The 14680-nt window shown below is 31.6% G+C and overlaps 1 protein-coding gene across 3 annotated transcripts in view; it reads left to right on the plus strand.

Moving 5' to 3' along the window:
- Nucleotides 1-14680, plus strand: part of LOC129975033 (adenylate cyclase type 3-like) — a 376283-nt gene that overhangs the window by 290730 nt on the left and 70873 nt on the right. For all 3 annotated transcript variants that reach the window (XM_056087897.1, XM_056087899.1, XM_056087898.1), the window contains exon 8: nt 790-917. In XM_056087897.1, coding sequence (XP_055943872.1) covers nt 790-917 — 128 coding nt within the window. The remainder of the gene's footprint in view (nt 1-789; nt 918-14680) is intronic.

Genomic DNA, 14680 nt, shown 5'->3' on the forward strand with positions numbered 1-14680 from the left:
GCCGTATTGTTGCTTTAAAACGGGACAATAATCTCATGGGACTAAACTGAACCTTTCGGACGACTCTATCGAATCTTTAAACAAGAACTTCTACTAAAATAATTTTTCTTCCCTGCTTCCATTCATTGAGAATACGGCTTAAAGCCGAGGCCTGCTGGTAAGGTCTCATTTTCGGAACTGGAAGGTTACAGGATTTAGATCCAAGTCCACCGAAGAACCGTCGTTAAACGAGTCTGGTGTATGTTAAATCCTTAGTGGCCAAACGTCCTCCTTCTGGTGTGTTGTGGCAGTTAAGAAAGGGGGTGCCAGCTCATGTGTGGTCCTCGTCATCTAACCGTTGTTCGGAATTATGGGGCCCGTCCCAAAATATCCCTGGTGTTGCTTTAAAATGGGACGTTAATAGAACTAAACTGAATTGAATGTCTTAGGACGAGTGAATTTTTGCTCATTGAAAATATAATTTCATACCCATGGAGTCTCTAAATTTCAAGAATAATAATTCCGGAATAATGAGGAGGAAATTCTTCCACGTTCCTTTCAAAAAAGGAACGTGAAGTTTCATCTTACAACACCGGTGGTGACGTTTTTTCGATAAAGGGATTTAAAATTAGATCCACCAATATGAAAAATGGCTGAATCTTCATGGCTTTATGTCAAAAAGTAACCATGGTTGTTCATGCATTTGGCATTAAATATATTGTGTTCTCTTTTATGAACCATTGGAGCATTAAAAGCAAACGACCGCGTTATGTCATTTAATAAATCCTTTACAATGCTTTTTTTTTTCAGAAATACCATCAGCTTCGAATCAAAATCCTCGGTGATTGCTACTATTGCATCAGCGGAGCCCCTGAAGAAAGACCCGATCATGCGGTTCTCTGCGTCCACATGGGTCTTAGCATGGTGGATGCCATCAAGTAAGAAATACCTCTTTTCCCCCCTTTCTTACTTTCCTTATAGTCTGTCCATCATGAGATGGCGCATCTAAAATGTTTATGAGGATTTCACTTTTATTATTCTACTGAAACACAGAAACTATTTGAAATCGAACCGAATGCGATAAATGTTGATAGAAATACTCTAGCCTTGCCCATTGTCTAATTTAAACCGACGGGGCTTAGGCATCTCCCATACGAAAACTACTGATTGGGTTATTTCCAAAATGTGCGCATATTGTTATGAATCTATTATATTACCACCCTGAGCAGTAAGACTTCTGGTAAAGAAGAGAGTTCTACAGATATTGTAATGTCTGCTGAGGGGATGTTGGGTCAATAATTCCTGGCCTTATGTCACAAACTTGGAGACCATTTGGCGACTATTCCAACAAAAAGGAACATCCTCGAATATTCAAGAATCTTGGCGATTTTGTCATAATGGCTTATTTTACAAAATATTTTTAAACATCATTATGACAGTATCTAACATGCTATTTTAAAATCATTACACCATTATGCTCATTGTAATTTTCACTTCCCTCTTTTTATATATCTATACATTCAATTATGTCGTGGAAAAAAATAATGTTTAACAATGGCCGCACTTTATAAAATTTGAATAATTTCTTAATTCTAAAGTTAAACATTAATTGAAAATACAAAAAAAATCAAAATTTTTATTAAAAACATGTTTTTTTTAATATTATAAACCCATTTAACACAGAAAAATGTGATGATTCATTAAAAGAGGAATAAAATGTAGGAATTGAAGTTGAAAGTAATGAATTTCTCTTTTAGTTAACTCGAAATAGCAACATATTCAAATGCGAATATTATCGTTTGCTAAAAATGAATAAAATGATCTTGATTAACAAATATGAAAAAAAAATGCTAGAATGAAATAAGGTGTCCAATCAAGAAATCGATTTCAATTTCACTTTAATAATGGGATAAAGATATTATAATATGCTTTAAATAAATTAAAATTAAGTTAAAAATGATAAATTGCGACAAAAAAATCGGTATCATTGAAAGTACAATAATTTTATACAATAACACAATTAATTTACAATAATTACAAATAATTGCAATAATACAATTAATTTTAAAATTGTACGAAAATTATTTTTATGCGGTTTTATTTTCGAAATTTTGTTTTAAAAAATGATAAAATTTCATTTATTTTATATTAATTAAAATTTTGAGAGATCGCTCCGAGGTTCACATTTTCGACATTCCAAGGTATACCTGTGCCAAATTCGGTATTTCTAGATCTAATGGTTATGTGGTCTAGAAAGTCAAAACACACACACTCATTCTCTTTTATTATTAGTAGAGATTATATATGCACTGTTATTAGCAAATCTGAAATTTAATTTTAATATACAAATTGGTATCATACCATCAAATACAAATTTTTACCGAACCATTGGGACTCACAAAAGCGTTATCTGTCTCCTTTTTATTCATTTTTAGCCAACGATAGTATTCGCATTTGAATATGTTGCCATCTCGAGCTAACTAAAAGAGAAATTCATTACTTGCAGACTTCAATTTCTACATTTCATTCCTCTGTTAATGAATTATGCAATCAACTTCAGAATTTCTACAAAAGGAAATTACATCGAAATTCCTTGGTTATAATTAGATTTCTAAGCATATTTCGAAGGCATATTTTCGTTGGAAACTTCTTAGAACTTGGATAGTTATTCCAGCAAATATTGCTTTCGCTGAGCCTTGCCATTTTATTACGAATCTAATAACGGCATAGTAACGAATCTAATGCCAAGATTTCGAAATTCAATTTTATTCTTTTATATATATCAGTTGTTTTATTTTACATTTTGAATGGCAAACCTCATTTTTATTGGATTACCGTCTATTTTGCCATTTATCAGTCTGGATGCTATTGTGATTTTAGATTGAATTGAATACTTATATGTATATATATGTGTGTGTGTGTGTGTGTGTGTGTGTGTGTGTGTGTGTGTGTGTGTGTGTGTGTGTGTGTGTGTGTGTGTGTGTGTGTGTGTGTGTGTGTGTGTGTGTGTGTGTGTGTGTTACCGTTAAAGTATATAACGCAGTTATTTCATAGAATACCTAGTTATTCCGTCAAATAACTGATAGTGTCCGTTAAAGTGTGTAATATGTTATTAATTTGACACTTTAACTAGTTATTCTATGAAATAACTAGGTATTCTATGAATTAACTAACGAGAGACAGTTAAAGTGTAAAATAAACAATTTATCTAAAATGAAATTAAACTAATGATAGGCAATTAAAAAGAAAAAGAAGCAATTTATCTAATTTATGCAGCGTATAAATGGTATTTATGGAAACGTACCATAAAATCATATGTTACAACAAGGATTACTAAAATGACACTTGGAATTACAAAGAACATTATTTCTAAAACAAAAACATTTTTTATTTCTAAAACAAATAAACAAAAACATAAATGCAGTAGGGGTGGAAGGTAAATGTATTTGTCGTGCGAGATATATGATATAGATTATTTTACACTTTAACAGACTGCAGTTCGTTATTCTATGAAATAACTAGTTAAACCATGAAATACAAGTGAGTTTTACACTTTAACGGACACGATCAGTTATTTCATGGAATAACTAGGTATTCTATAAAATAACGGATTTCATACTTTAACGGTAACATATATATTATATATATATATATATAATCCAAAAAATTTCGGCCATCTTTGTACAGATTTTGACATAAACAGTAAACAACGTAAAAAATCATAAATAAAACTATATTTTTTTTTCTATATATTAATATTCTTTATAATAAATGTGCTATAATTAAATATTTTGTTGCTAAAAAATTGTATAAATAATATTAATGGTTTCAAATGTTAATTCAAAACCAAACCAGGCAAAATTCTCATCCGCATAAAAATCTCATGTTACACATTTTGCATAATTATTTAAATAATGGATAGATTCTCCAAGTCGAATATTCTAAACAATAAATATATTTTTAATCAAAATGACGAAATTACCGATTTTTAAATTACCAGACGATAATCAAGCACAGATTATATTTATAGAGTTATGTTTACAGTAATTCGTTAATATTTCATTTTCAAATATTACAATATGATTTCATTAAATATTTTTCTTTCATTTTTTACACATGTAAAAAGTTATGAAAATGATAATTTGAATAATAATAGAATGAAAATAATAGTTTAATAGAAATAAATTCATAAAAATAACAATTTGAAACGTCTTTAATAAAATAATACTTTCGATTTTCTGAATAAACTTTAAAGAAATTTGTAAATTTGGTTCTTTATTTAGATTTCTAATTTCGAAGACCAACACAGTTAACGAAATGTATTTCCTTGAAGGAATTTTTACCTTTATTTTTCTATCTTTTTAGCATATACTTCATTTGACTATTTGCTTTTTAAATTACTTCTTCGCAACTTGCAAAAAAGTTCTCGAAAAATGTACTTTCTTAGTTTTACGTTTAAATAATCTTAAAAATTCAAAATTACAAAAATCACCGAACATTTTTCCCTCCTTTCGCTTACATTCACAATTTAACTAAGTGGGGGGGGGAGAGGTGAGAAAAATTGAAGATAAGATTATTTTTTTTTAAAATGAGATTGATCTTATGTTGTTGTTTTTTTTCCGATTCTCTTTTCAATTTTAGATTTGTTCTTTTTTCATATTATGAATTAAAAAATCTAATACCAATGCTCTGTTTGTATTTCTTTTTTATTATTGTCTGTGAACTTCAAATTACATTTTGTCATATTTTAAATAACTTACTGCACAAAACCTTCGATACTTTTATTTTCTTTTTTAAATCCACTGGATTTCTGCTTTCTCCTTCATTTCTAATATATATTTAAGGAAATTCAAATGTCGTTCATTAATAACTATTTCAGATTTTTCGGAGTCCGATGCTTTGCTTTCTTCTACTTAAAACGCTGTATTATCCATTTGCAGGGTTGTTTGTAATTCAAGAATTTCTCGAAAAAAAAAAGAGTAACAAGCAATCAATAAAAATTTAAGATTTTAAATAAGAATTGATTTCAACCAAGAACTAACTACTTTACCGTATTTTTCGTAACCGCCATTACACATAATTTCAAATTTCATGGATAGTAGGACTTAAATTATACTAAAATAAATATGCCTCTTGTCAAAAACTTATAATATACTCGTTGAATGTTGTTTTATCTGCCGCATTCATTTTATTCGTTATATATGGTACTTTGTACCATCATAAAAATAGCGAGACTGGTCTCCCCAAAACTTTCTCACGTACTCTCTTCTAAGCTTATTAAGCCAGAGAACGTCTTGCATGGATTACCATATAATAGTTATGAAATATTAATTTTTGGCGTGAATTCAGAATTTCTACTGAACCTGGGGTAAGTCAACCAATCAACTCTCCGACCCGCCACGAAGGGACACGGATTTAAACCATAAGGCTGAATGACCGGACCGCTGCAACAGCAACTCTGGCGGGAACTGTTAAGCGGCGGTCCAACGACCTGCCACCTCACGGATTTGGTCATAAATCTGACATCCAACCCACTGGGGGACCACATTCCCCCGTCGCCCGTGGTACGCCTGTAGCTTCCCGCAAAATGTCGGTAGATGGATAAACATCAAAGAACCGGAAAATTTGTTTGGGCTATGGGGGGAAGGGATTCAAAGAAACTGAGGGTTTTGAGCGGTCGAAAGGGGAACGCGTGCCGTCTGAAGATTTCTCTGGTCGAGGGTCCGCTGCCACAGACGGGGGTGGCACCATGAAGGAAGGGTGACAGTTTTATGACCACATCTGTGAAGATCATCCGGTCGTTGGACCGCGGCTTTATTGAGTCCTAAGGGCCATAGCCGGCCACGGTACAACCCTCCCCGAAGGAAGTACGTCCCGTCATCGATGGGAGGAGTCAGATCCCCCATCTATTTGTGTACTCTCCAGGGTAGCGAGATCCAGCCACCATGCCGGAAGCCTCTCATCCCCATTTCGAGGTGCCCCCCGGGGGGGGGGTTGAACCTGTGGTATGATTCTTGACAAATTTGTTGGAGATTAATCATTGGAAATGAATAGTATCCGAAAACTGAATTTCTGCTTTAGACATGTTTTTCTCAATCGATTGAAACTAAGATTTCACACAAAACTGTAACTGTAGTCACAAAATTTCATACGAAATATGCGATATATAAATCATTGGGTCTTTGAGTTATCGCTTTTCAATTTTTTAAAGCGCAGAATAACCGACAGTCAACCCTTTGTTGGTATTGATTCAAAATCTGACATGTGTCTACACTATAGATGTTAAATTTGTGTACCAAATCTTATCCATCTAGCTCTCTTCGTTTAATAGTTATCGTGTTAACTTATATTCGAATAGCCGGGCAGACAAACTTCCTGTGAACAGATTTCACACAAAACTTGTTAGAAATCTACAAATTCGGTGTAAAGATCATACACCAAATTTCAACCATCTAGCTCAAAGCATTTCGGAGTAATCTTTGTCAGACAGAAGACACACATTTTCCAAAACTGTATTTTTCAAACTCAGGAGGTTTAAAACGTGAAAATTCTCCAAAATCTCGATTTTGAATTTTTTTTTTTTTTTTTTTTTTTTTTATGATTACTATACATTATCTATACTACATGCATGAGAAAGTAAAAATACAATATAAAATCTTAAAAAAAAATTCATTGCTTTGTTTATTGTTCATTTTTTTTATCTTTTAAAAAGTATCGTGTTATATTTGTCATATTTAAATTTTTTAAAGCATTTTCCAAAATTTTTTTTTCAAATGATTCTTTTTTTTTTTCAAATGAAATAATTTTTTATCTTTCCTTTAAAAAATTTTTCTTGCCTTTCATCCGATTACTACATGTGGCAACAACATAATAAAGTTTTAGTGATTCTTACCTTTGTTTTCTCGCCTTTTTAATTTTTTAATATTTTATTTGACTTAATCTCTTTTATTTAACTTGATTTGTTTCTTGTTTTTGAAAACAGAAATAACAATTGACTTTCTATTCATTTTTGTTATGTGCTAAAGTTTTGAAATTTCTTGCGAATTTTCGAAATTTGTTAGTTATTTTATTCTAATTAATTATGACTAATGAATATTTTATTGCTATTTATTATTATTAATTATTTGGTCAATTAATTATTTAAAATCTTAGTTATTAATGAATGGGTTGTTTTAATTAAATTTAGAAACCATGTATTGTGTGCTTTTTCTATTTGTTTAAGAAAAAAATTTCATTATCGGTAGTACTTATAAAAAAGGAAAAATAAATTTATAAAAACAAATAGTAGAAAATAATTAAAATAAGAAAATTTTAGAGCACTAATTAGAGAATTATTTTAAAACTCTTTATTTAAATTTTTTTCTAGTTTTGAAAAGATTCGACATTCTAAGAATTAAATATTTTAGTATCGTTTGAAAATACTAGTTTTTTTATCATTCGTTTCGTTTTTCTTATTTTTGTCTCTCACTCTTTTTTTTTCTTTTTATATAAATAAATTCGACTTGAATGATTAAACCAGAATATTTTCTTCGAGACCTCAAAGACGATTAATTATTTAGCATCGAAAGCAACTATGTATCATTTCACAAAAATTCTGTTTAAAAACATGTTATTGCCTGAAACTTCGGTGACAGTTTCCATAATAACAATTCCTGCGGTGACATATTAATGCATCAAAAATTTTGACATATACTATATATATTTATGAAGTTCGGTTGTTTTTTTTTTCCTTATTCTGCAATTTTTATCGCTTCTATCTTTTCACACATTTACATTTACGATAGCTTTGAAAATCGTTAAACTAAACATCAAACATCTTTTCAAAGATATGATGGTTGCATTTATTTTTAGTATGGACAAAATATGGTGGAATATTTTTATGGGTTCGCGTCGAACCCAGAAGACTTGGCTTTTAAATTATTTTTACTTGATTTTTTTAAATAGCAACTTTCAAAATAGGAAATTCATACTTCGTGTTGTTATTCCCCTGTTGTTGTTGTCAAAATGATTTTTGAATTCTAAAGGCGAGTTGATACTTTTGGGGTCTTTCTTTACAAGAAAACAAAACTGTGTAGCCATAGTTTGATTCTTTACTCAAACAGTAAATATTGAAGCGATAAAATTCGTTCCTTATTACTATTTTCATTTTCACCTTTATAAAGTTATAATGTATCCGATTTTGCCCGGGAAAAAATGTCACATTTCTATCATAAAAAAACATTGTAATATATGCATGGCAAATATGTTTTAGGAGCCTAAAGCAAATTTACACTTACCATTTCTACGTCTATTGGGAGTTTAGCCTTTAGAGAAATATCAATTAAAATATTTTTGAGCTTTCAGCATACTTCTCTATATAATATGAAGTACGATATTGCGATATATCTTAACCAAGTTGTTTAATCTTTAGATTACTTTCAGTCTAAGATCTTTTATTTATTTTCTCGTATCCGTTGAATAGAGAAAGTATAGTAATCGTTAAAAATTCGAATTTTCGACGCATCTCCATGCTTCAGACATTTCTGAGTTCGAAAAGCATTTTATTTAATAATGTCCGTATGTGTATCTGAAATATTTTTTCCAGAATTTTGTAATCACAAACTAACTGTAAGTGTGTTTATGTAGATTGGCATGTTTTCAGTTTCTCTTTGATATTTTTCTTACTAAGCCAATGCCATTTCCCATTTGAATTTCAAACAGCTCATCGTTCTCGGCTTTTTTTTATCCGATATTAAAATCCCCTTACAGAATTTTAATTAGTAAATGTCAGAACTCGAACAATTTGGGGGCGGTAGTCACTGCGACCCAAATCGACTTTCGATGCCCCTCCCAATTTATGCTCATTGCACTGTTTGAATAACCAGTAGATTATAGTTGCAGGGGTATGAAGCGGTGCTATGTGAGTCTGTGACAAATATAACTCAAAAACGATTTGAACTAGACGGGTGAAATTTGGTATATGATCTTTGGTATTTGAACAGAATCTGTTCTGAGCAAGTCGGTCTGTCCGATTTTTTGAATATAAGTTAACACGATAATTACGAAATGAAGAGAGCTAGACGAATAAAATTTGGTACACAGAGTTAACATCTATGCTGTAAACACCTACCAAATGGTGAGCCGAATCCAACTAGGGGTTGCAGTCTGACCATCTGTACTTTCTGAAGCATAAATGCGATAAGTAAAAGACGTAATGAGTTAAATGCATCCAATTTGTTATCTGACTTGGCGAATACAATTGTAGTTTTATGTCAAATTTTTGTTATAATCGTTTACGGAAAATGCGCCTGAAACAGATATTTGATTTTCGTATACTAATAATCACATGCTTAGGATTAAGTAACGAAAATGAAGAGAACTAGATGGATAGAATTCTGTGCACAGATTTAACATCTAAATAGACATCTATTAAATTTTGAGTCAAATCCAACAAGTGGTTGAACGTTTGTCGGTTTGTACTTTCAGAAGCATGTAAACATGATGACTCAAAAATGCGACGACTTAATGAAATTTGGTATGTGATATTGTGGCTACAATTGTAGTGTTGTGTGAAATTTTGGTTTCAATATGTTGGGAAATAACCGTCTAAAACACAGATTTCGCATATGGTTAACCATATACGAAAGTCGTATATGGTTTGAATCATAAAGTCATGATCAGTCAATCATATATGGGCTGAAAGTCATAACTATTGGTAATCACATGGTAGATTCAGACTTTTGTTGATTCTAAGTACATGCCAATTGTAGAACATGTAAATTCAACATTTAGATTCTAAATACATGCATGGAAAAGGTTAATACTTCGTAACTATTTTATTCCAATGCCATGCAAAGTATTCTCATGGATAACACCTTTTTCAGGCACTGATTTTCCTCACGAGGTCACTTTTTGACTTTTACATCATTTTCAAATCCTTAGATTACCTTACAATTCTACTTTCCTTCAATTATTTATGCACTTCGACCAATCGTATCCGTCTAAGTCTAGAAACATTCGTGTTATTTCTCCTTAACAACCACGCTCTTAATTATTCCATGACAATAAAAAATGATGCAACTATGGTAATATTTCATTCTCATAATAATCATCGACTGCATCCGTTTGACAGGGATGTATTTGACTCATTCAAAACTCATTACAACCCGGCAATGAACAAGCAACTGGATGTTGACATGAAACTCTTCGTGTTCACATCTGAACTTCATAAGTATTCGGATCTTACAAGGGGCGTTCTCGGATTGGAAAACCGATTTCGGGATGAGATTTAGTATAATTGTTGTAAACTTTTGGTATTTTAATTCATTAAAATATTAAAGCGCAGTAACCAACCAAATCCGAGAAGGAAACAAAGAGCTTTCAAACTTTTTGCATAGCTCTTATACTAGTAACTTGTTTCAACGACCAACAACCCGTTAGCATATGTATCAAGGCAATTACTTCGTAAACCGGAAGCGTCTTCAGAACGTTTTTTTTATTATTATTTTATTTCTTTTCTTCCTTTTTAACTTTTTTTCAATATCGCTCAAGCTAAATTAAAAATTTAAAAATAATTTCCATTTATATATTTTTCATTTTGTATACAAAAATAGATAGTTACCAAAATTTTACTTAAATAATATAAATTACTTATCTAATATAGCCGGTTTTGCTCGGGGCAAAAAAACTTACAAGTCTATAAGCACTTACAGCATTGAATTATTTAAAAAAATAATAATAATAAAATAAATGTTATTTTCTTCGAAATGGTCTGACTAATATTTTAATGAATGTACATCCTAAATGCATGCTACCATTATACTAAATCACATCCGGAACTCATTTTTCCGGCCGAAATGGCTGGTAGTATCGTCTCGGCTTCGGAACCCGAGGGTTTCAGGTTTGAGACACGATTCCACGGAGACCCGTCGCGTAAGCGGAGCTGATGCGCGCTAAATCCGTTGGGGGCAAACGTCTTTCCGCTAGTGTTGTGTGGAAGATTGGAGAGGGGTATGCCAGCTTACGTGTCGTCCTCGTCATTTGATCCCAATTCAGAATGACGAGGTCCGTCCCCAAATAGCCCAAGTATTTCTTTAAAACGGGATGTTAATATAACTAAACTTAACTCAATTTTCCAACCCGTATTGCCCCCTTGTTAGTCATCAAGAATCTATTAGTAAAACTCTCTTCTACCAGGTAGTTCCTTGATCCGGCGCTACTGTTTTTGGCGATTAATCCGTAGCATTGAATTCCAAAATGACGAAATGTTGCCATCGAAAGGAGCCCGATAGAGTAATTTCTGAGAAATATATAACTCACTGCCCATATCGATTGATCACTGTAACCGACGTTTCGAAGGCAACTATGATTCTGGTAAACATCCGAATCGAAGTACTCCACAAATTACTTATGACGTTAATTATTATTTAACTCGTACACACACCAGTGGGTCGATGGCTATCATTCCTCAAGATAGTTTGCTGCGCATGGGCAGTCTTCACTCCCTTTTGAGATCCCGGCGTCTTTTCGGCAGACGCGTGTTGATACTCGAAATGAATGAAGGCGCTAATTTAATTGAATGGGAGTGGACTGAGGAATGGTTTGGCAATTTCGGGGGAAATTTCTGCTGGTGAGAGGACTGTTGAACTCGGAAATGGGAGCGCTGATGTGAATATTTATTCATTTATGCGCGATGATCTGTAGTTGCGAGAGTTGAATTTAGAAAGGAGACAGAGAACGCAGAAGCATGTAAGGTTCATATCTTTCCGAACGTCGGTTCGATGTTTTGGGAATATAGAATATTTCAGAATAATGGCACTCATAAACCTGGTTATCTCATGGTTACCGGAAATGGTAATCATGAAAAGTTTTCTCGCATGCTCTCTGATAAAGGTGCTATCTCAGGGAATGCCTTGCGTGGCACTGGCATACAATAGTTACGAAATATTAACCAAGATATAAATATCAGTAAAAAAATTTTGGAACATTCTGTAGACATTTGTAAATAAGATCTTCTGTTCATAAGAGAGATTCATGGTGTCAGAAGAGATGTTAAAAATGTATGTTATAAATGGATGGAATCCTTACCAAGACGTGCCCAGGGTATCATTGTAGCTCATAAAAGCTTATTATTAGATTTTTCTTCTAAATTGCTATTCCATGCGTGCAAATATACTTCAACTAATTAAACTACATATGATAAGTGTTCTAATTGTCCCAATTAATTTGTACAGAACTATATTTACGAAAGTTACCTGTATTTAAAGGTCTGGGAAAAGTATCTCGCTTGATAGCAACTAAATGACGACGTAATAAAGTCGAAAGCAACGGGAGAGGACTCCCAAAACTTTCTAACATAGTTTATAATGTAAACTGTTATCCCAGAGAACGCTTTCATGGCATTGACATAAAATATAGAAATATTAACCTTTGGCTTGAATTTAGTATTTTTACTGAATCCATCGTGTCATCTTTGGCGAGATTGTTGGCGATGGAACTCTGGCATGCGGTTAATAACATTCGAAAATCTAATTTGTGTTTGAATTTTTCACAAATGATTAGAAAGAAAAATTTGACACAAACCTGCACTTGTAATCACAGAATCACTTGCTAAATTAATTACATTTAAGTCATTGTCTTTTTAAGTTATCGTATTTTCTTGCTTCTGAAATTAGAGACCGACGGATGTTCAATTTTTTGTTGGATTTGGTTCAAAATTTGATATTTATCTTCGCCATAGATTTCCAAATTTTATTGATCTTTTTCTCCTCGTTTTATAGTTAGTGTGTTAACTTGTATTCAGACAGCCGTACAGTGGCACTGATCTGGCACACATTCATCGCCGATTAAAAAATATGTGCAATTATATCTTCCTTATTATGAAATTAAGTGCAGAAAGGAGCAGTATTTCAGTAATATAATGCAGGCGTGAAGACAAAATTTACGACGCAATATAATGAATCAATCTCTGCTCTTTGTAGAGATATCTCCGTAATTTTTGAATTTCGAGAACCTTCATTTATTGCCCTCAAAGTCGTCAAGGTCGAAAGTAATTGATCTGGCATTCATTCAAAATACCTTTAAATCGCTCTTCTTTTTTATGAAATTAAGTGAAAAAGGAATCAATATTCCAGATTCTCAACAATACAATTTGTTTATAATTATACGCAAAGGAGTCGTGAAAACAGAATCTATTATAAATTCTATTCTTCATATTAAATTAACATTTTTCTTTGAAAAGAACTAAAATTTTGATATTATCTATGAAATAAAACTAATATTTAACTTAATTACATAACTTTCAAAATGGAAAATAATCGTTTTTAATACGAGAACACTCGCTCAAGTCTCAAAAGGTTTTCGATTAAAAATTACTTCCAGTTACTTTCTATTAGGAGAAACAATCGGATACTTTCTGAAAAACTTTTACCAACTAATACAAACGATTTTTTTTTTTTTTTTTTTTTTTTTTTTTTTTTTTTTGCTGAATGTTTTATATGCTTAAATTGTATACTTTATTTTCTTCCAACTTCACGAAGAAGCTAAATGCCAAAATGTCACCATATACAAAAAAGATGCCGACCAAAGCAAACTTGTTTTATTTAAAATCATATCTAAAAGTTTACAATACTATCAATAAAACTCCTTTTTAAAATTCCTTCTTTTCTTTTGTTCTTCATATTAAATGAGCATATTCCGTTAAAAAGAACTAAAATTTTCATGTTTGTGAAATAGAACTGATATTTTATCTCATCGCAGAATGGGAAATAATCATTTTTAATACACAAACTCTCTCAAATCCCTAAAAGCATTTTACTCTTCGGCTATAAACTACTTCCAGTTGCTTTCCATTCTGAACAGCAGCCAGATACTTTCAGAAAGACTTATAACAACTATCGCAGACGATTTTTTTATCGAAGTTTCGTTTTTATTTCATTCTTAAAAAAGAATAAAGAAGTGTTCTAAAAGAAATGAGAAAATAATAGAAGCTCTAAAACTATCGAAGTTGAGGCAGTTTTTAAACAATTCTATGTCTCTCATTTGAAGAATTTCTTCGAGTAGTGGGTACTGGTTTCTTCCAATTGATTATGCTCGAAGCTATGGCAAGATTGAAAAACTTACTTAAATTCCACTGCGTAGTGTTTAAAACTTATTCATTGTTATCTAAAAAGTTTCTTTTCAGTTAATTGTGTTCCAATGTTTCTTTTTCTTTTCATTTGTCTCTTTCTTTATTTGTTGAAGAAAAATCTTTGTTTAAAAAGTTTTTTGGAATTTATAATTAAATAACTGAATGGATTTGCTTTTTAATTTCTAGTAGTTTACTTGCAGAACGTCACCTCTCGGCATAAATAATGCAAACTAAATCAAACCTAAATAAAGTTATGAAATCAAAATTAAAACAAGAACAAATTATATCGATTTTGCAAAAATATTTTTCTTCGCTGTAATGATATTGCGTGTGGAACTGCATACGTTGGAGAAGAATGGAAGAACAAAAAAAGAAGAAAAAAGAGTTAATGAAATTAAAAAGAAAAAAATATATATATGATTAATTTCGAACCGTTGCACTTTGAGTTTAAATTGCTTAAAAATAACTTTTCTGATTCCCTGAACTCTCATTGGCTCTTGTACAAGTCAAGAATAGATATAATGCCAATAATAATATTCGAGTGAAAAAGAAATTCTTTGAATTCTTCAGAGAAATAATTAATTAAAATCTAAT

The sequence above is a fragment of the Argiope bruennichi genome, chromosome 7 (genome assembly GCF_947563725.1).
Source record: "Argiope bruennichi chromosome 7, qqArgBrue1.1, whole genome shotgun sequence".
In the NCBI taxonomy this organism is placed as follows: Eukaryota; Metazoa; Arthropoda; class Arachnida; order Araneae; family Araneidae; genus Argiope; species Argiope bruennichi.